Here is a 25,065-nt window from a genome sequence, read left to right as displayed (position 1 = left end):
AGAAATTTGCAGAGCTAATCATAAGCCGTATTATAAGCATGTTGGCTATATCTACATTACAGAGATCTTTCGAAAGAAATGGCCCGAAATGTGCTAGTGAGGCACGGATGCAAATTCCCCGTGCCTCATTAGCATAAGGTCATGTGGTCCAGAGTCTGGAAGACATTCTTCTGGACTCCAAAATGCCATTAAGAATCACAGCCCCTGGGGGGCGTCTTCTGGAAGGAAGTCCTTCTGGAGGCCCCTTCTTCCCAAACATTTTCAGGAAGAAGGGGTCTCCAGAAGAAGGACTTCCTTCCGGAAGACTCCCTGGGGACTGCACTTCTAAATGGCGTATTGGAGTCTAGAAGAACGTCTTCTGCACTCCAGATCACGTGACCATATGCTAATCAGGCATGGGGAATTTGCATCCGCACCTCATTAGCATATTTCGGGCCATTTATTACCATTCAAAGGGGCATGTGTAGAAATGGCCTTCTGGAATATCTCTTCCAAAACAATGTCTTTTGAAAGAGTACACCCACACACAAAAAAGTGGATCAAAAGAGTGATCTTCTCTTTCAAAAGAGAGCATCCACACAGCCACTGCTCTTTTGAAAGAATGGGCCAGGGATTGGAAAATCTGGTGCCATGGGGACTGCTCTTTTGAAAGAAGAGCCCTGCGGAGTGCCTACACGTGTTTTCTTTCAAAAGAAGATTTCAAAAGAAGGATTTTTCCTGAAACAGGAAAGCAAAAGCGATTTCAAAAGGAGCGCTGCATGCTTTCAGTTTACTTTCAAAAGAACACTTTTTGGCCATTTCTAACCAGGCCACTTTCTTTGAAAGTGGCATGGTAATACATGGTCTGAAATATGCTAATGAGTCATGGACGCAAATTCCCCAGGCCTCATTAGCATACAGTATGTGATTTGGAGTCCGGAAGACCATTCTTCCAGACTCCAAAACGCCGTGCAGAAGCACGGCTCTGGGGGAGCTTCCGGAAGGAAGTCCTTCTTCCGGAGGCCCCTTCTTCCCAAAAATTTTTGGGAAGAAGGGGCCTCCGGAAGAAGGACTTCCTTCCGGAAGCTCCCCCAGGGCCATGCTTCTAAATGGTGTTTTGGAGTCTGGAAGAATGGTCTTCCAGACTCCAAATCATGTGACCGTATGCTAATAAGGCGCAGGGAATTTGCATTCCTGCCTTATTAGCATATTTTTGGGCTGTGTATTACCATGCCACTTTCGGAGAAAGTGGCCTGTGTAGAAACGGCCTTTGTGTGTACACACTCTGTGGGATCTTTCAAAAGAGCCCTTTTCTTTCAAAAAATGTTTCAAAAGAACTGGCTAGTGTAGACACACAGCCATTCAGTTTAAACTGAAGATATACTAATAGGCAGGACTGCTACATGGAGGACCTGAATTCCTTGATGGGACTAAGGTGAATGACCTTAAATTGTTTGTGTAGATTTTTCAAATCTTAAGCAAGTTAGGAGGCAGAGTCAAACTAAGGGCTTGTCTGCACTGGATTTTTTCGGAAAACACTTTTTTCTAAAAGAAAAAAAAACAAAAAAACCCCAAAGTATTCATACTGCCAAGCAGGATAATTTGAGATAAGAGGGCTTTTCCCTTCAAATAATTGCTTCAGCTCTGGGAATGACTTTTGCTGACCCCTGCCCCTTTCAAGGTAAAGAAAGGAATGTGTGTGAACAATGCACAACTATTATTGGCTCATGTGAATGCTCCTTTTGAAATACCGTGGCATGAACTGTGGCTGTAAGTGAGAAGGCTCCATTTTGCAATGCTGTGGCTGTGTGAATGTGATTTTCCAACATTATTTATTTAGACTTTTGAACATCAAATAAGTAATGTCAAAAAAACCTGCAGTGTAGACATAGCTTAAGTTAGGCAATTCCAGCTCTGTGACAAGCATAGGTGGAGCTGGTGTAACTTAGTTTTACTTACCAAGGAGTCCGCATTCAGAAGGGTCGACAGTGAAGCTCTCCTCTCAACTCCCCTAACTCCTCGCAACCCCATGAAGTACCAGGGTTGACAGGAGTGTGAGCAGCTGGTGATTTAGTGTATCTCTTCTAGGCCAACTAAATCAACCACTAGGAGACTCATCTCTGGCATGTTGATCTACCAGTAATTATAGACAAGCCCTTAGATTACAAGACAGGAACTTTCAGTAGAACTGGTGCCACCCTTTTAGACTACCATACCTACCAGCTCTCTCGAATAAACAAGTGAAAGGTCCTAGTGGCAAAGATCTTGAATGTTGGGGAAATACGCATAAGGTATTACGCGTAAGTAGCTAAAGATAAAATACGCATAAGTAGCTAAAGATAAAAATACAGTCTTAATCCACTTCAAGACAATACTATGTAATCTAGAATATCTGCTGCAACAATATCTCCGTATCCTGCTGCACACCCCTTAGGCAGTCTGCAGGACGAGGCACGTTTCCTGCAGATGACAAAAGTTTTCAAGGCATGCCAGGAGATTCCCTGTGGTGACCTATAAAAATTGTCTGCAGTTAGGAATCCCTGTGCCATGTGCCCAGGAAGGTCTAAAGAAGGACGTCTCTGCTCCATAGACCTTAGAAGATGCAAGGTCTTTAGAAAGCTGGTACCTCTCTCTTGTATATCATAGAGCCCCTGAACTGGAGAAGGTGCAATGGAGATACTGAGGTAGATAATAGATAGATAAGGTAATAAATGGGCCCCTAATTTACGCACCATAAAAAGACAGGAGGATCCTATCACTCAGTGGTGATTCTCCTTACTGATTTCAGCATGATTTCAGGATGACTTGCCAGTTGATTGGAAAATAACTATCTTCCCTAGGTGCCCACTGACCTCAGCAAAAACAATCTACTCAATATGCATACTCAGCATGTAATTTGCCACTACGCATAACGTGGTCAAATCAAAACAGATTTTGTCAGGAGGAAGAGTTCACACTGCTCTCTCAGGCTGTGTCCAAACTACCCGTCCCTTTCGGAAGGGGCATATTAAGGAGACAGTTTAGAAGGTGCTCATGAGGTGCTGACATGAATATGCAGCACCCCATTTGTGTAATGGTGGCCACACCCAATTCAAACATGCCACTTTTGGAATGCCTCCCACCCATGCAGATGGGGTCTTTTGAAAGGACCCCCTGACTTAGCAAGCCCCTTCTTCCTAAAACCAAATAGGAAGGCCTCCGGCTACATGGGTGGAGTGCGTTCTGAAAGTGGCACTTTCAAACCATGCATAGCCACATTATGCTAATGAGGCACTGCATAGTCATATCAGTGACTCATTAGCATCTTCCAAACTGCCTTATTAACATGCCCCTTCAAAAAGGAAGGAGTAGTGTGGCCACAGCCTAATAGGAATTACTTTCAGTGCAAAATTTCAAACTTTGTTATTTCAGATGTAGGACTATTCCAAGAAATGGTCACAAGAATGTTTTTAGCTCAAGAATAATGTATTTCCTTTCTACTTTCTCCATATTAAAAATGTAAATTTCAGATTGAAGTCAAGGCTGATTAGTTCCACCCAAAAGGAGAGCGTTTCAAAAAATAAAGTGTGGCTTTTTTTTTTTTTGCAATGGTCAGAACAGAAAGCATCCTGCAATCATAGCCATAACTACATACAACCCAGTATGTATTATATTACCATACAAAAAACATATACGCATGGCAGTGGGGGGCTGAAGCAGGACAAATCCCCTCCAGCGAAATCTCACCTATTCCAAAGGATTTTCGATTTCTTGAAAAAGGGCTAAAAAGAGAAACGATCCAGTGCAAATAGTGGTAGGATGACTTTTAAACTCATGCTCTTTGTAGCGAATCAACTAAGTTTTCACACACACACAGGTCACTTCCTTCGGAAGCGGTATCTTAACACAGGGAGCGACAGATGCTAATGAGGCGCGGTCGCAAATTCCCCGCGCCGCATTAGCATAACGTCACGTGATTTGGAGTCCGGAAGACTGTTCTGCCCGACTGCAAAACGCCGAGGAGAAGCGCGGACCCCCGGGCGGGTGGGGCTTCGGGAAACAAGTCCTGCTGCGGGGGGCCTCTTCTTCCCAAAAGTCTTCGGGAAGAAGCGGCCTCCGGAAGAAGAAGTTCCTTCCCGAAGCATTCCCCTCCCCCCTCCCGGGGGCCGCGCTTCTTATCTGCGTTGTGGAGTCCGGGAGAAACGTGACGTTGTGCTAATGAGGCGGGGGGACTTTGCCTCCGCGCCTCATTAGCGTCTTTCACTCCCGGTATTAGCATGGCCCTTCCGAAGGGTGTGGCTTTGTGGAAACGGGTCTGTAGCTTCACAAAAACAAGCAGTCCTGTAGCACCTTCACGACTAACAATTGAATTTGTTAAGTAATAAGCTTTCATGGGTAAGACCCACTTTTCAGATTCTGGAATGGGAATGAGCAAACGTGGTAAATATAAAGCTGGGACATTAAGGTGACTTCTTCCCTTTTCTCTTTTTCTTTTTTTTTCTCTTTTTTCTTTTTATTTCCTCCCCACTTCTTTCGTCCCCCTCCCTGCTGTATATTCACCTTATTATTCTCTCTCTTAAGCCCTTCATATTTTAGATCAATCTGCTAAGATTCTATGAAAAGATGGTCTTAGTTTATATACTGTGATTTGGAGTTTGCCGTTTCAATTTATTTTTTTGCAAAATTAACTATTAAAACTTCAGTTAAAACTGCACCATAATGACACATGTATATATCATTTGGGGCAAAGCCTAAGAACAGCGGGGTAAGTAGAAAATGGATGAACTGTCTTAATTTTCAATTTAGATAGCCCAGAAAAACAGAAAAATATGAGCTTCACTTATTCATAATAATACTTCCTTGTCTATTGTACTACATTGTAAATCCAACATTTCTAAATTAGATTTTATTACCTGTAATTGAGAAAGGACTCTTTTGCTTTTTACTATTTCCGATGCTTGTGAATGTTGCTGCTGTGCTACTTGTTTTACAACTTCAACTAATGATGGAGAATTTTGCTGAGCCATTCTAGAAAAAAAGGATAGCGTTATAATAACACAGCATAAAAATATCTTGTTTTCACTTGGTCTAATTTGATTCCCACATTAAACAGCTGATAAAGACAAAGGACAATATTCAAAATATTCTTGGTCTTCATATAAGAGCCTAGATCAATACATAATCCTCATGGCCCGTTTTTGATCATCAAGGGCTGAAACGCAAAGGAAATGATGACAAATGATTTAAAATCTACCCTGCTGTGTTACTTCTGTAAAACTAAAATTGTTTCTTTATTGGATATTATAAATGTTCTTCCTGCTGGTTCATGGGGCAGGACCTCAGCTGGCATGAAACATCCTAGCTATATATGGTAGCAACATGTGCTGAGGATCTGTCCCCTTATTTTTTGCCTTCAGTTCTATTGTAATTCTAACATTGCAATAACAATATACGATTGAGGTAATTTAATCATAAACCTTTCCATTGAATCACTTATTTACTTGATGTCCCTTTTCAAGTAAAACTTAAAATAAGAAAAACTGGAAAATGACACAGCAGTGAAACAACAGAAGAGCACCCAGTGCGCTAGTCAGATTGATTTAACTGATCACTAGTCACATTCCCCTTTATCTGAAGTCTAATAATATTGTTTGTATCACTTAAAATAAAAGTTAAATACTGGGAATAAGTACACAGTCATGTAAACTGTCTAAATGCTGACTGCTCTGGAAAAAATGTACATGAAAGGGGCACATCTTAAGAGTATCTAAACTGCAGTCAACCTCACATAATTTAACCACGAGCTGGGTCTGTGGAGACTAAAGGATGTGAGTAGCCCCTTTTCCCCATACAGTTTTGGCCTTGTGGAGACCTGCTGTGTATGGACTAGGGCTCAACTGAGCCATAGCTCAATTCAGAGAGCCATGGAGAAACAACTCCATTTTCCAGCATTTGTATTTGCAATAGGAAAATGTAGAGGTTTTTCCCTTTTGGATGATTTTTCTACACCTTTTTGAGAGAAGGGAGGGGTAGCGATTAATGATCAAATACATTTGAATTTATTTTAAATCAGGAAAAATAATTATGCCCTCTTCTTTAAGTGAAACTGAATAACAGTGGGGCGCTTGAACTCTTGGCCTATCTACTCTTTAATTCACCCTTTATTATATTCAACATTATTTTAACAGATGCAATTTTAACAATTTCAGTGCATGAATGGCATAATATATAGTCTTGAGATGGTGTGAGCAGTCCTAATATTACCACAGAGGGTGATATAAGCAGTCTCATGATGTTTTGTTTTGCTTAAAGCCCACGCTTCTGAAGTAAGAATATTGTGTCAGAATCTCACTAAAAACTATTGTAAGAGTTTTTGTAAAGAGTAAGTTTTTGAACCCGGTGTTTCCAGAGAAAGCATGAACCCTAAAACCTCGAGAGTCAGAAGGCAAATAAAAAGACCCCCCAAACATATTATTTTTATATACGTATATATAAAAATATATGCATTATTTTTATAGAAAAGCTCATGATATTTAAGCCAATCATTTGAGTCTCTAAGGCCTGATTCATGATATTTTTTAATTCTTAAGATGAGCCGTTGAGCAGCTCTAAGAAATTCCCTGATGAAAGCCTGAGATTAAACAGATCTTCCCTGTAATATGTGGGATTCACATTCCTTCTGCATGGCCTTTGCTTTCTGGTGGCTGAAGTGGAAACGTGGCTGCCCATGGGGTTTGGCGCAGGGTTAGTTCTAATACAGAAATCAGTCAGTAAGTGCTTAACATTACCATCAGAGGCAGTACTAGGCCACTGATGGCCCGGAACAGGGATATTTTGTCCACCCCTTCACATTCTAGTAATTACTAGGCAGCCCCCTTGAGCTGCTTGGGGCTCTAGGCAATGGCTTAGTCTATTTATGCCGAGTGCTCGTGCTGATGGCCTTAGAGAAAGCTTTTGTGAGAGCCCCTCTGTGAGCAGGAGTGTGTCAGGAAACCATAGTGTGGTGTCTGAATTAAAGTTAGCCGATATGCGTCCCCCAGTGATAGCTGGTGGTTGTGGCATTAAAAATAACCCCACGAAAGCCAGGAGAGAGAGGATCACCTGGTAGTGCCACGAGCAACCCCTGTGCACCTTCCTGTGTGGCAGGGAAGCAAAGGAAACTGCTCTGGACTGCCCCTGAGTGTCACACAGCCCCAGAGCAGGGCCTTCAATGGCTGCCTGCCTCAGGCAGGAAACCTTCCCTGTCCCACCCCTGCCATGGCTAGGGAACGTCTCTAAAGGGGGGCGAAATGAGAGAGAAGAATCGGTCAAGCTAAAGGGATGTCTATGCAGCAGAGACCTGACAAGGAAGTGAAGGGGAAGTCATAGGAATGCCAGCTTCAAAACATCAGAAAGCATGAGCTGGACTGCCAAAAACCTTGGGACTGGCCCAAAAAATTCTGACTTCTTTTTTAAAAAAAAAAAAAAATGATGTGATTTTAGGCCTGTCTCGTGATTTGACACACACCATCCAGCCCATGGTATGTACATATGACAAATACTGTTGCCCATTCTTCCCTGTGTACTCAAAAAGAACAATATGGCCCCTGCTGGACTTGCTCTTACCCAACATCTGCCTGTCTCCTGTCCAGCAATTAATCTTGTCCACCAGATTTCCATCAGTTCTGTCCCCCAGCCCCATCATCACCACCCCATCAGCTCTATTCCCTGACTCTCTCAGTCCCCACTGCCCTCATTTCACCCTTCCAGAATTCACCCCATCTGTAGAGAACCCACCATCAGTACAGCCCCTCTATTCCCACGCTCCTCACTTCAGCCCCACCTCTCCAGTAACCCCCCAGGCCATAGTTCAACTCTCCCAGCCTCATACCTGCTCCTTTTAGGATTCATCACCCTTCCCAGGCTTGGGGGGGGGCTGCAGTCCCCTCTCCCACTTCACCATCTGACAGAGGGGAGTCCCAGCCGCCCAGGGCTAACAGCAATTTCTAAGTAAAATTAAGCATCACTCATTATCTTTGATAGAACTCTCAAAAGTCAGAATTAAAAAAAAAATCCTGACATTTGAGAGTTATATTGCATGATTATGGGTGGGGCTTAGTTTTAAATAGAAAGAACAGCTCTTGTGGGAGGTGACGTGTCAGGAGGCAATGGCAAACAATGAAGGAAGGTGAAAGTGAGACAGCCTAAAGCTGTGTCTACATGTGCACGCTACTTCGAAGTAGCGGCACTAACTTCGAAATAGCGCCCGTTGTGGCTACACGCGTCGAGCGCTATTTCGAAGTTAACTTCGACGTTAGGCGGTGAGACGTCGAAGTCGCTAACCTCATGAGGGGATCGGAATAGCGCCCTACTTCGACGTTCATCATCGAAGTAGGGACCGTGTAGACGATCCGCGTCCCGCAACGTCGAAATTGGCGGGTCCTCCATGGCGGCCATCAGCTGGGGGGTTGAGAGATGCTCTCTCTCCAGCCCCTGCGGGGCTCTATGGTCACCGTGGGCAGCAGCCCTTAGCCCAGGGCTTCTGGCTGCTGCTGCGGCAGCTGGGGATCCATGCTGCAGGCACAGGGTCTGCAACCAGTTGTCGGCTCTGTGTATCTTGTGTTGTTTAGTGCAACTGTGTCTGGAAGGGGCCCTTTAAGGGAGCGGCTTGCTGTTGAGTCCACCCTGTGACCTTGTCTGCAGCTGTGCCTGGCACCCTTATTTCGATGTGTGCTACTTTGGCGTGTAGACGTACCCTCGCAGCGCCTATTTTGATGTGGTGCCGCACAACGTCGAAGTTGAACATCGACGTTGCCAGCCCTGGAGGACGCGTAGACGTTATTCATCGAAATAGCCTATTTCGATGTTGCTACATCGAAATAAGCTATTTCGATGTTGGCTTCACGTGTAGACGTAGCCTAAGAGTTACAAAATAAAAGGGAGTGTGTGGGTGGCAGAGAAATGAAAAAATAAAGGCTGGGAGCTTTTATCAAGGTAGAAGGATCTGAGCAGCTCCAAGATTTCTTTGCAAGCCCTAACCTAGAGCTGGGGTGGAGGTTCCTGGCTGCACAGCTAGATCCATCAGGAGACATATGGGGCCTATCTCTCTCTCCCTCCCCCCCTCCCCCTCCCTCTATTTACACAGATGTAAAGGGCCCTGGTGCAACTGTCCCTCCTCCTCTCACCAGCCCAGCACGATGACCTGTGCCTTAGGAAAGTGCTGTAACTTAGGGTGAACTTTTTACATCAGGCCCCACTTGTCATCCCTGCAATTAGCACGCCCCGCCTATCCTCCAACCTGTCTAATATAATCCCAACCCATTTCAGCTGTGTACATATGAAAAAAACTCTTTTAACATGTGTAAGAAAATAAGCTTGTCAGCTGTAAAAACTTTATTAATTGGTTTATAAATGTCAATAAACTTACACAAAACCAGGAATATATTTCAACATTTTTAATGATGTAGATGAGCCTGAGACCCAGCAGCTGACCATGCTGCACCCTGCTTAGGAAATGTCAAGCCCACCCAACCCCCCACTTTGCTAACCCCTGACTTAGGATATGTCTGCACTTTGAGCTAGCTGTGTAAATTCCAGCTTAAGGATACGGATCAGATGCAACTGGCACTTGTTCACGTAAAACAGGTGAAGCTACAGTGGCAGAAGGAGCTAGCTAGAATGAATATCTTGGATGGGATTGTATTCGGGGTGGCTAGCCCTTGGCTGCTTAACAGTGTAATTTTAGTACTCTTGCTCAGTGAGAGCTAGTGTGGGCATGTTTCCTCAAACTGGACATTATCCTTTCAGCTTGAAGTCTAGCTATACCCTTAGACAAGTTATGCAAAGGCTCTCTGTTATCCAACCGGCTTCTTCAAACCCTCCCCACCCCCCAACACGTCAGGCTCAGCAGAACATAAATGTATATTAAAACCGCTTTAGCTCATCACCCCTCTCCACCCCACAATCTCATCCCTTATTAATTAGGCTTTCACAATGCCAGTAATAGGCAAGGTGATTTGTTTGCAAGGCAATAAAGTGAAAAGGTCATGCTGTTGTCATTGCAACCCTCAAATGTGAAGGTTTATAGTCTTACTTTTTTATCCTACTTAATTTAACTGATGTTATCATGTATAGAAGTGTCTTTTTCTTTTTTAAATTATGCTTAGTGCTTTGGATCCATATTGCCTTGTGGTAACAAGTTCCTTAGCTTAACTAATTCATTGTCTTAAACTGTGATTTTTTTTTTAAAAATCAGTTTTAAAATTTGATGGTATTCACTGTAAACTTCTGCAAACACCAGGTTGATTGGCTACTCCTCTTTCTTAGGTTATGAAAGTGGATAAACAGGAGGACCTGATTTTTTTCCAAATATTACTGATCATTTTCTACAATAACATATCCACTGTTCTTCTCCTCTTCAGACTAAACACAAAGTGTCACGTGGTGAGATAATATCAATAAATATAATGTCATTATAATATTTCAGTATTATTTTGTATTCCAGTCCTTTTATTTTCTAACATTTGGTTGGCCTCTTTTGGTGTGCCCTCTCAAGATGTTATTATGGTGTTTCTTTATTTTTTTAGTAGTTTATTTCTGTACTTTATTTCAGATGCCATATAATATCTGGTTTGCTGTAGTCACTCTGACAAATAACTCTCATGAAAAATGTACTTACCATTATTTGAATATTGGCTGCCAACTCTAACCCAAACCCAACTCTGGAAGTGGTGTATTCTTGTGGCCATGCTAATGTACCAGAGAAATTAAATTTTTCGGAAGGGTTCCTTGAAATTACTGGCTCCCATAAATTTGGAAAAAAAAAACATTTCCTCTTTCTAATTATGTCTTTTAAAAATATTTCATGTGTTTTGGGACATCTAAGGCAGATTCTTCCTCATCTCTGTTCCCTTCTGTGTTTGGGTAATTTTGAGTTAACTTTTTGTGGCTGTTTTCTTCTTGATTTACTGCCAAGTCACTCTTCCGAGAAAGGCATTACCCTATGGGAATAAGACTCTTTTATCTTCTGTGCTGTTTTTCCTTCCACTCCATGCATTTATTTTCTCATTTTGGGTTCTAGCTATGTCTGAGGCTATGTGAAGCTACAGCATACGTGAACAGGCTGCTGGCAGATGTGTGTATCATTACAGTGAGTTGCGTGCTGCCTAGAACTAGTACAGCAGGGTTAGCGCTACTTCCTGGTTTTATATTACCCAAAGAACTAATCATGCTAGTGCTTTGGGGAACTGTTTGGTATTTCCGGTATACAGTGACAACAGCAACTCAGGGCCTGGGGCAGAAGAAAGACGGGTTTCCCCCATTCAGTCTCTCACCTGCAAGGGGAATTTCCATCTTCACAAATGTACCGCAGGGTCTGCAATTATGCAGCTATATAAGGGTCATAACAATATGTGGGTATTCTGTATGATCTCTCTTGGAAGCTGTAAAAGGATTGTCCACCTCTGTAAGTAAATACCTGAACTAAAGTCTTTGAGCGTACATGTATTTAAAGAAACTGTGTGTACTTCATATTTTGTAATCGTAAATGCCATACTTTGGCTTTTTTAACATACATATATATTCTTCAGAGTGATTTCTACATTTCCATAGGCTTCCACTTCTTGATAAATGGTGATTTATTAAAATTATTGTGTGGATCTATAAACACCCTTTGTATTTTTTATGGAGTTCATGCCTGACTTCACTTGTTTGTAATCTAACAAACAATGTTCAATTCTTTCTGGCTTTGTGTCTTTATTCAAAACTGTACATGCATCTCTACATGCCAGAAAAAAAAATGAGGGTGATAGACAAGATCCGAAGGTGATCAGTGTGGGACAAGGGGCAGCCTTTGCTTGTCTAAAAGTGGGAATATATTCAATTTATTTTCATTTTCAGATTTGAGTTTAATTGTTGGTTACTTTTCTGTTTGTTTGTTTGTTTGTTTGTTTTAATTCTGATCTGGCTTTTTCCCACCACTTGAGCTTTCTCACTTAATGTTTTTTTCCCCTCATCTTTTCTTTTTCTTTCTGTCCACATGACTATATTTCCTCATTGAACCTCCTCCCTCTCCATTTTATCCTTCCTGCTGTTCTTTGAGTGGGGTCTGTAGCACAGATGCAGCTTATCACTGAGCTTTATCCAGTGTTTCAGGGAGTGTGCAGAAGAGAGTGAAATTGAAGGTATAGTCTTGAAACACGCATGAATGTACAAGCCTGGCTGTGCAATTCAATCAACTGTTCTCCAATAAATCTTTTCTACGGCAGCTATTGGTAGTATCACATTCTATGGAGCATTAGGATTTTGCAGCTAAGATATTCAGTCTGGTTGGGGGAGAATTCTGAATTTTACTATAGCTCCAAATGCACAACTGCAGAATTCCCCCAGGACTAGATAGTTCAAACTTGTACTTGTACAATCATGATACACTGTAGGGTGATTAACATGGTGCTTTGCTTGGCACACACTGTGCCATACAGCCGTACCTAGTATTTCATGAATATCTCCAGAAGCAATCATCAGATTCCACTCTAACATACACAAAATGTTGTATATCCAATAAAATTAATGCCAGTGCAATACCATTGATTTCAGTGGAGATACACAATGCAAAACCAGCCAAATGCAATAGTGAATCAGCCTCACTATGTCCATGTGTGCACAGCCTCATAATTACCCTTGTGGATTTCTTTCTGTAAACATACGTCTTAATGATTGTGCTGGCAGACATTTCTCCTTCAACGAGCATCCCCCCCTTCCTCACATCACAGGTGGTGTTTTCTTTGGGGTGGGGGGAGGATGTAGGAGTCAGTGACCCCCGCTCACCAGACCCTGCTCACATATTTGAGGTAAGAGGGAGTTGCAGTTTCCTGTCTTGTCCAAGCCAGGTTTCTTTTGTAGGGTATGGTGTTGCCTGTAGTTCAGCTGGGACCTTCTGACAGACAAACAGGTCAGGCTCTCTCCAAGGGGAGCAGCACAGCAAGGACGACGCCTCCAATTGCCTTCTTATAATTGCTGCTTGGAACTGAAGCTATGCTCAGAGTCCTCTGGCAGTAGCTATTAGGTCTGTGCCTGTGCAAGGTAACTAGCAAGCAGGTTTCCCTAATAGGTGTCATCGGCTGTATGCTCTAATAATCCCACGGAGGGACTGAGTGTAATGTGTTGCCAGACTCTGTCGAGGGCTGCCAGGTTCTGATAATGAGTACTGTAGGTAGCCCGTCATGTCTGACCATCATGTCTTACACAGGCTTACACAGCTTACACAGGCGCATCGGTTGTGGACTCGCATGTGGCTGAGGAGTCCAAGATCATGAGTACTAGCCTATTTCAAGTAGACCAGTCAAATCCTCTGCCTTTGATAGCACAAATGAAATCCTTTATGTATTCTGTACACAAAGAGCAAACAGGCATTTGTAGTCAGGTTGACTTTAAATTCAGGTTGAGGGAAACAACAGTAAAGAAGGAACAAAATGGAAGTCCCTGTAGGACGCAGAATGCATATATGATACTTCTCTGTGGCCCTGTATGAAAATTTGGGGAATCTGTCTACTACAATTTATATACCCTGTTTGAAGTTAGGAACTCTGTATGTGTGTGTCTTTACCAACAGCTAACCTGGCTTCTATGGAGTTTTTTTTTTAACCTCCATTTTGGGATGAAATTCCAAGAGCTGATAACACAGGTCTAACAATAGAAGATGTGGGGGTGGGGGTTGGTGGCCAAGCCTAGAAAATCTGGATCTGCCAGGAAGCCTAGCAACAAATCTCCCTGCTGGTGGAGTTTGAACATTCCACACGTGACATATGACATAGGTCACATGACAAAGGCCACAGAAACTTTATAAAAAGAGGACTGTAAATAGCCATTTTAGAAAGAGGGGAAGGAGGCCAGAAGCAGACAGCAATTCTGTTCAATAACGGAAGGGTAAGTATCTTGGCTACCTTACTGGTCTCTGACCTAAGCCCTAAAATTGCTGAGGAAACTGAGATAGGGAAGGGTATGTAGATATTTTATTATTTTATCTGAATATGAACTCCATTGGGCCATCTACAGTAAAGACTCCTGGTTTTAGAATCCCTTTTGCAAAGTCTGTGCAGTATGCGCTTCAATTATCACACGTTCCTAGAAAGGCCATTGTAAATCAGAATGTTCACCATACTGAAGCTCTGGAAATGGATGTGCTTAAGCAGCAGGCATATTGTGGGGCTCCGCACAGGACTTGGGGAACTCAGGCAGCTGGCCTATGAAGTGCTATTTCCATGAAATGCTAACAGGCAAGAGTCTGTAACTAGGAATTGTGCCAGAGAAGCAAAGGAAAGAGAAATGCTGGGTCCTACTCTGACCAAGGGAAGCCTGAGAGTACACAAATCCAGCAGGGTGGGATCCAAACACAGCAAGCAGGTGAGTGTCTGGCAGCGGGAGCTCAAGTAGGACTGGGGCACACCAGCTTCGAGAAAGGTGAGGAAGAAAATCACTGGTGTCTGTCATTTGGATCTGGAACACCTCAAGTTCCAATGTCTGCCAGAACTTACAATTACCGGAGGCATCACAATGCTTCATGGAGCTGCACCTCAAGTTCATACTAGAAACTGTATTTGGAAGGAAAGGAGCCCAGGTCATTTAAAACGCATTTGTGAAAGCTGTGTTACAGGTTGAACCTCTCTAGTCTGGCAGTCTTTTGTCTGGCAACATCTATAATATGACATGACTTCAGTTAGCCAGACAATCACTTATCACGGGTGTGGCCAAGTTTCTCATAGGCCCATGAAGTTTCTTTACAGTCACCAGTCCCAGCTCTGTGTTCTGGGCTGTTATTAGCTGTAATTTGCCTCTGTCTTCTAAGAGCTCAGTGAGCAGTGGAAGTGTTGGCAGTGCTGCTAGATAGTACTAAACTCATGTTGTCCAATAAATTCTCTCATCCAGCACCCGTCCTGTCCCAAGGGTGCTGGGTGAGAGAAGTTCAGCCTGTATAAAAGGAGCCATGCCTTAAACATTTCCAGTCTGGAGAAAGGCAGAAGAATGCAGTGGGGAGAGTTAAACAAATGCAAGACAATTTCCATCTGTTATAGTTTCCTTTTGCTCTGAACATGGGCTGCAATGGAAAATATATTTGAAATTATGTTACTTTTCAGTATGTTAATTCCTCTAATTCCATTAATAAATAATAGGCCATAACATTACTTATTTAGACTAATAATGTTCTCTTTTTCTTTGAAGGCGTTTTATTCAATATCTGGTACGTTTAGGACTCTTTAAATCATCTGGAACATGGCAGAAGCCATATTGATTGACCTGTTCAGCCTACCAACAAACTCGCAAAATAACAGCATTCAGAAGTTATTATGTGGCAAACTAGAAATGATTGAAAAGCACGATTCTGTCAGTGCTCCATTTGTTTATATAATGTGCTACCAAACTCCGGGAAGCAAAAGGAGTAGTAAACAAGATTCATTACTTCAAATAATCAGTGGTTTGCAGATTCTGAAGAAAGGAATTGAAGTTGTGTGCATGACAAGTACAGCTGCTGCCTTGTACACCATTAAACAAAAACTAGATGAAAAGGATTTAAGCATCATTAAAATAATTTTACCCCTACAAAGGAAAGCTGTCATGGAAGTATACATAAATGATCTATTCACTGCTGTTTACCAGTTTGAGTTTGAAGATTTATGGCCGGCTTGTGACGGAAACAGCTTCCAACAACTAGCTGATACTCAGACTGATAGGCAAACACTTCCTGCGGAGGAGATGGAACTCATCAGGAATGAGATTCAGATCTACTTGGAAAGCCTTCCAGGCCTGAAAGGGGAGGTTAACATCTTAAAATCATCCTTGATCCCAGGTACACAGCAAAACAGATTTTATGACTTTTAAAAAATCTATTTCTTTCACTTTTCAGTTTATGACTTCTACAGCTTCAGGAGTTAGCGTCATACTGTGCTATACCTACGGCCAGCCAGGTGAGAAATCTCCAGTGTAGACATCATATAAGACAGCCATACAGACTGCTTGTAAGTCCAGGCACACAGAGTAGAGAGGGCCCTAAAGGGGGTAGGCCTGCAGAACACCGCAGATTCTGAGCCTCACTGTTGAATAACTTAGCCCAGACCCCCAGGTTGTCTAAATCACATTGGAACAGTCCTGAATTGGGAAGGAGCAAAGGTGGCTTAAAGAATTGCGCAAGGATAAGATTCTGTGCTCAATTTTAGGCCGAGACAGAAAACAGAAACCACCTCTGCTAAAGGGGTTAGTAGCAATACTTCCTATGGAGAAAATACAAACACCTCTCTGCATGGAGCCACAGAGCACAATGTTCCCCCTTAATCTAACTGCTCTCTGTTCCAGCATTTGTGACTTGAAGCAGCCAAAAAAGGGCTGTGTCCTGTATTGAAGAGCAAAGGGCAGGAACGGGGTTCCCTGTACCCTACTCTGCAGCACACACACCTTACACTTAGTTAAATCTTAACATACTCTTTTTTTTTCTTGCACTATTGGAGGGGTGCGTTTCACAGGTTTGATTAGAAATCAACGTACTTACTTCATATTCCAAATTCTTGAAATGACACTTCCCAAAACAAAGAACTGAATTGTTGGAAAATCTCTGTCTGGCTCTAATGTGTATCTGTTCCAGTGTTAGAATAACAAATATGTAGTAATGGAATTATCCTCCAAACCAGACCATAAACTGTAACCAGTCAGAATATCAGTTATACCTCAAGTAGGCTACGTCTACACGTGAAGCCTACATCAAAGGAGCTTATTTCGATGTAGCGACATCGAAATAGGCTATTTCGATGAATAATGTCTACACATCCTCCAGGGCTGGCAACGTCGATGTTTAACATCGATGTTGCGCAGCACCACATCGAAATAGGCGCTGCGAGGGAACGTCTACACGCCAAAGTAGCACACATCGAAATAAGGGTGCCAGGCACAGCTGCAGACAGGGTCACACGGCGGACTCAACAGCAAGCTGCTCCCTTAAAGGGCCCCTCCCAGACACACTTGCACTAAACAACACAAGATCCACAGAGCTGACAACTGGTTGCAGACCCTGTGCATGCAGCATGGATCCCTAGCTGCAGCAGCAGCAGCCAGAAGCCCTGGGCTAAGGGCTGCTGCCCACGGTGACCATAGAGCCCTGCAGGGGCTGGAGAGAGAGCGTCTCTCAACCCCTCAGCTGATGGCCGCCATGGCGGACCCCGCTATTTCGATGTTGCGGGACGCGGATCGGCTACACGTGCCCTACTTCGATGTTCAACTTCGAAGTAGGGCGCTATTCCCATCCCCTCATGGGGTTAGCGGCTTCGACGTCTCGCCGCCTAACGTCGATGTTAACATCGAAATAGCGCCCAACACATGTAGCCGTGACAGGCGCTATTTCGAAGTTAGTGCCGCTACTTCGAAGTAGCGTGCACGTGTAGACACGGCTGTAGTGTGTCAAAGACTTCTTTCTGCTTTTCCCTTTAGGTATATTATTTCCAGCCTAGGAAGAGGAAACTGATCTTTCAACTTGAGTTTTCCAGGAATTCACCCACCTGGAGGGCAGGAGATGATAGCATAGCATTCCTTGTGGCAGAGGAGATAAAGGATGGCAGAGAATTCACAAGGAATTCTTTATTTCTTATTCTTTCTGGCTACAGTTATACTGTGGTTTCTATTTCGGGATACATTTGTATCCCAAATTAGAAATCCCACAGCTAAACAATGCACTCAAAATAAAAAGGCTATTTTGAGCATGGTATTTCATTCCCATTACAAATTAAGTTCAAAATAAGTTATCTCAAAATAACCTATGCAATTTGCATTGCGCAAATTGTATATGTTATTTCAGGTTACTTCAGTACTCCAGTACTTTCAGGCTATTTCAGCTTCAGTGTAGCCCTAGCATCTTGATTTTGTGTATGCACAAACACACTTTGTAATTCCCCTTGGCTAGTTAGTTGGCTAGTTAAGTCACATAAAAATGTCTGGTCTTCACCTAAACCTTAGATCAGCCTACCTATATCAGCCTTGGGTGTGAAAAAAATCACTCCCCTGGGAGATGAAGTTAAGCCAACCTAAGCCCTGATACAGACACTGCTGGGTTGATAGAAGAATTTGTCTGCAAACTTCACTTGCACCTCTCCAGGGGATGGATTAACTGCAACGATGGGAAAACTCCTTGTGTTGTTGTAGCAAGCATTTGCAGTAAAGCACAACAGCGTCAGATCTGCAACACCATAGTTGTGCCACTGTAGCATCTGTAGCGTAGATATACACACAGCCTCTGCTGCACATTGTCACCACACAGGTCCGTCTAACTCCTGGCTTGGATGAAGCAATCATGGGATGGCTTTTTATTGCCAAACAAGGGAGCGTGTCTTCCTGCACATATCCACCCAGCAGAGGATGGGTTCCCCCTAAACCTGTAGGTCCTTAGAGAACCCCCATGCAGGAAAGAGCTATTTGCCCAATTTTCCTTTGTCTCTGCCCTACTGCTCAGCTCCCCACCCAGGTTTCTGTGGTCCCTGCACAGGCTACATCTACAGAGATCCTTCAAAAAAGTTCTTCCAGAAGAGTTCTTCCAAACAAACTCCTTTTGAAAGAGTGCATACACACACAAGAAAGTGGATCGAAAGATTGATCCGCTCTTTCAATAGAGAGCTTCCTCGCGGCCTCTGCTCTTTTGAAAGAACGGGCCAGGGAGCAAAAAATCCAGCACCATGAGGACCCCTCTTTCGAAAGAAGGGCCCTGCAAAGCATCTACATAAGCTTCCTTTTGAAAGAAGCTTTCAAAAGAAGGAGCTCTTCCTGATCCAGGAGGAGAAGAGCGCTCTCAGAAGAGGCACTGCATTTTTTTGATTTTCTTTCAAGCGAGTGCATTTTGTGTGTAGACGCTCTGTGGGATCTTCTGAAAGAGCCTGTTCTTGTGAAAAATCTTTTGAAAGAACTTACTCGCGTAGCTGCAGCCTTAAAGAGCTATGTGCCAGGGACCAAGGTTCCCTCTAATTTTCTTTCCACCCACAGCAGAATAAAGTTTGTTATGTGCCGGTGTGCACTGCCAACAGAAACACATGCTGCCTCCTGTGGCCTGCTGTGGGAGCTCTGCTAATCCATTGGGCAGCACCTGAATCTCTCCTGAGTGGCTGCCCAAGTGCTCAGCTTACAGGAGTGCTGCTGGAAACTCCTAAAATTTCAGGTCCTCCCAGAAGTCTCTTCGGAGAAGGTGCTGGAGACTTGGACTCAGTGATTTGCTTGTGTTTACCCTGTGAGTTGGGAGAGAGCAATGTGAGATCTAGCAAAGAATCTCTTGACCTGGAGTGCCGTAGAGTAATGTGGTGACAGGGAACATGCCCCTGTCCTGGCTCTGACTCACTCCACACTTTACCCTGGCAAGAACCATGGTTTTCCTTGTTGTTCTCACAAAAGGAGAAGGCAGCATGAGATCATTGTTTTTAAATGCCATCATTAAAAAAGAATCAGGCATGGAACAATGCAATTGGCTGATGCCGCTTCCATTTGGCAGACCATGACATAATGTTCAGGTTTCTCATTTATTTCAAACAGTTCTTACTCCTCCACAGGTCACATCTTCCTTCACGGGTTCACTACTAGGACAGGCGGGATCTCTTACATACCAACCCTGAGCTCCTTCAATCTCTTCAGCAGCTCGAAGAGAAGAGATCCTAAGGTTGTGGTTAAAGAAAACCTGCGCAGGTTAGCTAATGCTGCTGGTTTTGACCCAGAGACATTTCACCATGTGAAGGTACTCTCTCAGAAAGCAGTGGATTCCGATATTAACTAATCAGAGCATGCTTTGTGAAGCAATGGATGCTTTATTTTTTTAACTACCCATTAGTTTTATCTTTCCCAACAAGAGATTGTAAGTGATAGGACAAATTTTTAAGATAGTTATTGTGACAGTGTGCCAGGATGAAACTGTCATCACAGCTATGGTGCACTATAAGACTCAGTTACTCCCCCAAAAGCATTTGTTCAAATAGATCATACAGTTAGTTTAGTGGCATAATAGAATATGTGTTCAGATACAGATCCAAAATTGAAGTAGTGCAGGTATGTTTTTATTCAAAATTGCATTTATTTCTTGGGTGGATGGGCTGCACAGAAGATGCGCGTTTTAAGAAGGCAAAGAGGGTGCTTGTTTGTTGACCAAGCAGCAGGATGCAGTTCTACACAGAAGAGTTGGCCTCAAGAGGGGGTGAACAAGAGAATCAGAGAAAGGGCATTAAGCAAAGTGTGAATTAATTTTTTCCAGTGTCTTATGCCTGTGCTTCATCTGTCTTTGTATTGACAGGTCAATCATGCTAATGATGTTTGGATTATGGGAAAGCCCCAGCCTGACAGCTATGATGGAATAGTAACAAACTGGAAAGATGTTACCATAGCAGCTCCTGGTGCTGACTGCATACCTGTTCTTTTTGCTGATCCTGTCAAAAAAGCATGTGGAGCTGCCCATTCGGGTAGTAGGGTATCTAGTATTCAGTTCATATACTCAAAGTAATGTAATGTTAGGAGAGTACTGGGACTTGATCCCTTGAATTTTAAGAGGGATTAATAAGCAGTAAAGCTGGGCTGGTGAGAGTTAGTGTATGAAGGATTACAGGCTGCATTCATAAACTCTTCCTTTCCAGGCTTCCAAATATTGCTCTTTTCCAAAGATGTAGAATGCTTCTGAAGAACAGGTAATAGTTTGGGAGTTAGCTGGACTTCAGTCAAACACATTTGCAACCTTAATTGTTTCTAATGCGGTTTGTGAATTACCCAGCTTTTGGTGTGAGCACCAGACATTTCAGTCAGCTTATGCCAGAGGTCCATGGAGCTAACATTTCTTAGGAAGTGGAAGAGTAACAGAGGGGTAGCCATGATAGTCTGTATTCTAACAAAATAAACAAGCAGTCATGTAGCACATTAAAGACTAATATATTATTATACTAACTAATATGTTATTTTGTTAGTCTTTAAAGTGCTATCTGACTGCTTGTTTGATTTCTTAGGAAGGCAATGAGAGTATGTGCATAGGAAGGTATAGTGGGGGGTGGAGGTATGTGTGGTCACAGTGAGTGGTGATAGCAACAAAAGAAAGATGAAAGGGAGGCTCTTGTCTGCGCTGAAAATTTTGAGAAGTTCAAGTCTTATATCTAGAAAAGTTAGGTATTAAAAACTTAATGTGGACAACATGAAGTCCTGTAGCACCTTATAGACTAACAGATATAATGTGGACAAGTGTTTGTGCGTTGCTCTGTCCCTGTCTATTTCTGCCCTCAGTTACCTGCTCCCCCATTCCCTGGTCCCCAAACTGCTCCACTGGGTCCATTCTGTGCCAGTCACCCATGATCTCTGCATGCATCCCTTTCATCTGCTTTACCCTTTCATTCCAAAACAAGGTGACATGTCATCGCTCCCTAAATCCACATGCCTTGAATGCTATCATGTCCCTGAACAGTAACATTTCCCTCCCCACACACACACATCTTCATCCTCCCATTGTCCTCCAAATCCATGCCTGGAGACAACAGCAGGTCAAATTGTTTGATAAACATTTAATAATAGCTTTAAACCTTGCTCTGTATACCCCTAAATGTAGTTCTGTGGCCCAGACTGTAGCCGGGGTCACAGAAAGGAGGGGAGAAAAGAAACACAGTATCTTAGACTCCACTTTAAGGCACACTTGGCTCTGTGCAAAGCCCCTCTTGAGCTCTGTCAGAACTGGGCTTTCTTCCTTGTAGTTGAAACAATCCCAGCATGCAGCACAGTTTCTACTTGTTTTAGTCAAATAGCACTGCTGAGGAGATTTTTTTATTAACAGGTTTTTCCCTTCTCTTTAAATATTTTTCCACAAATATTGCTGCCGTGTGAGATTGTAAAGAAACCCTTTTCAGTATTTAACCCATGGGATGCTGCAGCACAGAGTAAACAGTTAGGTGGAGTTAAATGGCCTAAAACCAGGACTAAGAGCAAAGAATTCTTGAGTTCTAAGCCTGTGTTCTATTAAGTTCTAATAATATGTATTATTAACTTTCTCTGCCCTTGGGTTCTTCCAATTCTTCATCTCAAAATGGTAATACAGCTATTTTGTAGGAATACTTTGAGGACTGTCAGTGTTTGCTACAGGCTAATTATTCCTCCGTGTATTTGGCTTATAGATCTATAATAATAATAAGAAGAATAAGAATGTTCTGTAATTGTTCAATTTAAAATAGTCTTAGAGGATTCTCCTCCCCTCTTTTTTCAGGATGGCGAGGCACTTTGTTAGGAGTTGCTATGGCTACAGTAAATGCTATGGTAACAGAATATGGCTGTAATCTTAAGGATATACTTGTGGTGCTGGGCCCTGCTGTTGGACCGTGCTGTTTTACACTTTCTCAGGAATCAGCCCAGGAATTTTACAATCTTGATCCAAAATGTGTCAGACGGTTTGAATCTTCCACTCCCAATGTTGATATCAGAAGGGCAACACGGTAAGGCTGATACGTGTTACTCTGCACTGTAATTTATTGCGCCAAGTAGTTCAGAGATAGGGAAAAAAGACTATAGCTCAGAAAAAAATTAGGTTTTAGTCCTAATTTGTGTGATCCTGCTAGGTAGAAGCTGAGGGCCCTTGGAGTTTCATGTGAGTCTTGCAGTATCAAGTCATTAATGAGTGAACCTTGACAAGATATTTGCTCCCCTTGTGCACTGCTGAATCCCACTTGCAAAACTGGGTGGGATGGACACCCCCCCGCCAAAAAAAAGAAAAAAGAAATCCCCAGAGCCTCCAAGACCGCCATCTACTGAAGTGAGTGTTTCTGAATAAGTGCATTATAAGCAAAGTGTTGTTATGCTTTGCTTGTGTTGCCAAAGTATCATGTTTCCTCTAGCGGCAAGTCAGGACAGAAACAACTAGTTTAAAGTGTTACTCTAGTTCATGCCTTAAGAGTAGTTTCTTGGTTCTGTAAACATGTTCAAGCTTAAGTATGTGTCCTAAAGACTGAGAAAAATTACTTAGTTTAAGCTAAAGACAAAAATGACATTAGCACAGTTTGTCTTACAATAATACCTTAGGCACTATTGCAGTAACACTAACACACTGGCTTTAGGAACACTCCATCTGATAAAATGCTCATCTTTTGTTTTTCTTTCTTTTTAAAAGAATTCTTCTGGAGACTGGAGGGATTCTGCCTCACAACATACAGGATGATTCTTTCACTTTCTGCACAGCATGTCACCCTGATAAATTTTACTCTCACGTTCGTGATGGTCCTAATTTTGGCACACAGATGGGCTTCATATCAATCAGAGACTGAGGTAGTATCTCTTATCCTTGGCAGTAACTACGTAATATCTCTTAGCATTGCCTGACATCTTACTCTCCCGACAGTGGGCCTCTACCCTTTTCTTTCACCTGCTACGAGCTGAGGAAGAAGCAGATTTATCATAGAACTTGCAGCTGTTGGGGTGCCTGGTTCCTCTGTGGGAATCAAGACCTGCTGCAGGATTAAAAAGCCAGAGACCAGGCTGCATGTGGAAGTTCGCATAGGAAGCAGAGATCTCTGGGAACAAGGCCACCCATGCAAAACACCCCCAAACCTTTCTGAATTCTAACACCAACATGGCCCCATTGACTGACTGCCACATTCTCCCTCCCAAATATCAGAGAGGTAGCCGTGTTAGTCTGTAGCTTTGAGAACAATGAGAAGTCCTGTGGCACCTTATAGACTAACAGATATTTTGTAGCATAAGCTTTTGTGGGCAAAGACCTGCTTCATCAGATGTGTCATGCATCTGGTGAAGCAGGTCTCTGCCCACGAAAGCTTATGCTCCAAAATATCTGTTAGTCTATAAGGTGCCACAGGACTTCTTGTTATTCTCCCTCCCATATTCCCAGACCACTGTAGTGTGGAAAAACTCTGAAAAGTGTTACTGCGTCTCTCAGAGCCACAGTAACTTCCAGTGTAAACTGCACCTTTGATTATTCTGCCCTGAAAACAGGGCATGCTGCATAAAGCTGTTCTTTCCTTAACTCTTCTCCCTGGGCCCATTTTCCCACCACTTGCATAAATTGAGCCTGTGCACTTAAACTTCTGGTGTCCACACAGCGGGGAGGTATTTTCAAGCCCTTCATACCTCCCATTCTTTTTTTTCTGCTCACCCTGTTTTCACACTGTACTATGCAGACAAGGGTGGCAGGCACCAAGAAATCAATAAAAGGCAGTGCAGGCTCTAGTTGTGGGCATGCCATGTAAAAAGTCAAGGAATCAGAGGAGAGGCATATACTGGAGAGGGAATGTTTCTTTCCTATTTTGTATACTATATATATATATTTCTTGACCCTCCGCTCTTACCCTGTCTGTATGCTGAAATGTTTGAGCTCATTATGAGAGTTGTAAAGGGATCACTAGAAATATGTAATGAGTTTCATATTTTTGTCTCTGTTTATTTTTTCTCAGTAGTGGATTTAATTGAAGACAATTAAAGCTCCTAAGCTAGCTTCACCGGAAACCAAGTCTTTTTTTGAGAGCAAGGTCAATTTCAGGCCTGAAAAATCAGTGGAATTACAGATTTATATAGTTCTAAGTAAGCTTCCTGGCTCCTTTCAGCATCTTGGTGTCACTTTATCTCATACAGTCTGGTCAGCAGGAATGCTGAGCTTCCATACATGCATATTAAAGCTTCCTTCACTTTCTTCCCCCATTTCCGTGAGGGTCACAGCTGGAAAAGGTCAAGTGAGAAGTCTTATGATAAGATAATGCGACCTGACCTGGATGGGTACCTATTATATTAAACCACCAACTGTTGCCAGCAGCAGCCTCTGAGATACATAAAATCTGCAGCCACAGTTCCAGGTGATAGATACCATAGCTCTGCTGTCCAGGGGCATGTGGGCCAGGCAGACTTCAACAAAAGCGCACAAACTCTTTTTTCATACACGTGGCTTGTTTTCAACAGCCAAGTCTTTCTTTGCAGCTTGAGCTTACTCTGGTTGTTATTTTTTCTGCTTGATCTAAACCCAAGAACCTAGCAACAGCAAAAAGAAAACAGTTTTAAACCCATTATCAGTTGTGCTAGTAAAATGTAACTATGCACCCTTCTTATGCACCTACAGCAAATGTGCCTCTGGACTTTTGTGCACAATAAACATATACGAAA

General features: G+C 42.8%; 2 protein-coding genes across 10 annotated transcripts in view; one reads left to right on the top strand and one right to left on the bottom strand.

The window, feature by feature from the left end:
* CCDC122 (coiled-coil domain containing 122) overlaps nt 1–4,985 on the bottom strand; it is a 26,122-nt gene extending 21,137 nt beyond the window's left edge. Inside the window, exon 1 of the mRNA XM_074988351.1 lies at nt 4,872–4,985. Within this exon, the coding sequence (XP_074844452.1) occupies nt 4,872–4,985 (114 nt within the window). The remainder of the gene's footprint in view (nt 1–4,871) is intronic.
* Nucleotides 4,230–25,065, top strand: LACC1 (laccase domain containing 1). Of its 9 annotated transcripts, none has more exons than XM_074988339.1 (8): nt 4,245–4,353; nt 10,264–10,380; nt 15,154–15,778; nt 19,503–19,684; nt 20,234–20,399; nt 22,172–22,397; nt 23,069–23,223; nt 24,366–25,065. In XM_074988339.1, the coding sequence occupies exons 3-7, from the start codon at nt 15,205–15,207 to the stop codon at nt 23,220–23,222; spliced, it is 1,302 nt and encodes a 433-aa protein (XP_074844440.1). In that variant the 5' UTR covers nt 4,245–4,353; nt 10,264–10,380; nt 15,154–15,204; the 3' UTR covers nt 23,223; nt 24,366–25,065. The 9 variants fall into 9 exon arrangements, with proteins under 9 accessions (XP_074844447.1, XP_074844440.1, XP_074844445.1 ...); XM_074988344.1 differs by lacking the exon at nt 4,245–4,353 and adding an exon at nt 4,533–4,723; XM_074988346.1 differs by lacking the exon at nt 10,264–10,380 and having other exon boundaries at nt 4,230–4,353.

The sequence above is a fragment of the Carettochelys insculpta genome, chromosome 1 (assembly GCF_033958435.1).
Source record: "Carettochelys insculpta isolate YL-2023 chromosome 1, ASM3395843v1, whole genome shotgun sequence".
Taxonomy (NCBI): Eukaryota; Metazoa; Chordata; order Testudines; family Carettochelyidae; genus Carettochelys; species Carettochelys insculpta.
Note: the sequence above shows the minus strand (reverse complement) of the source record. Positions and strands in the feature narration are given on the sequence as shown.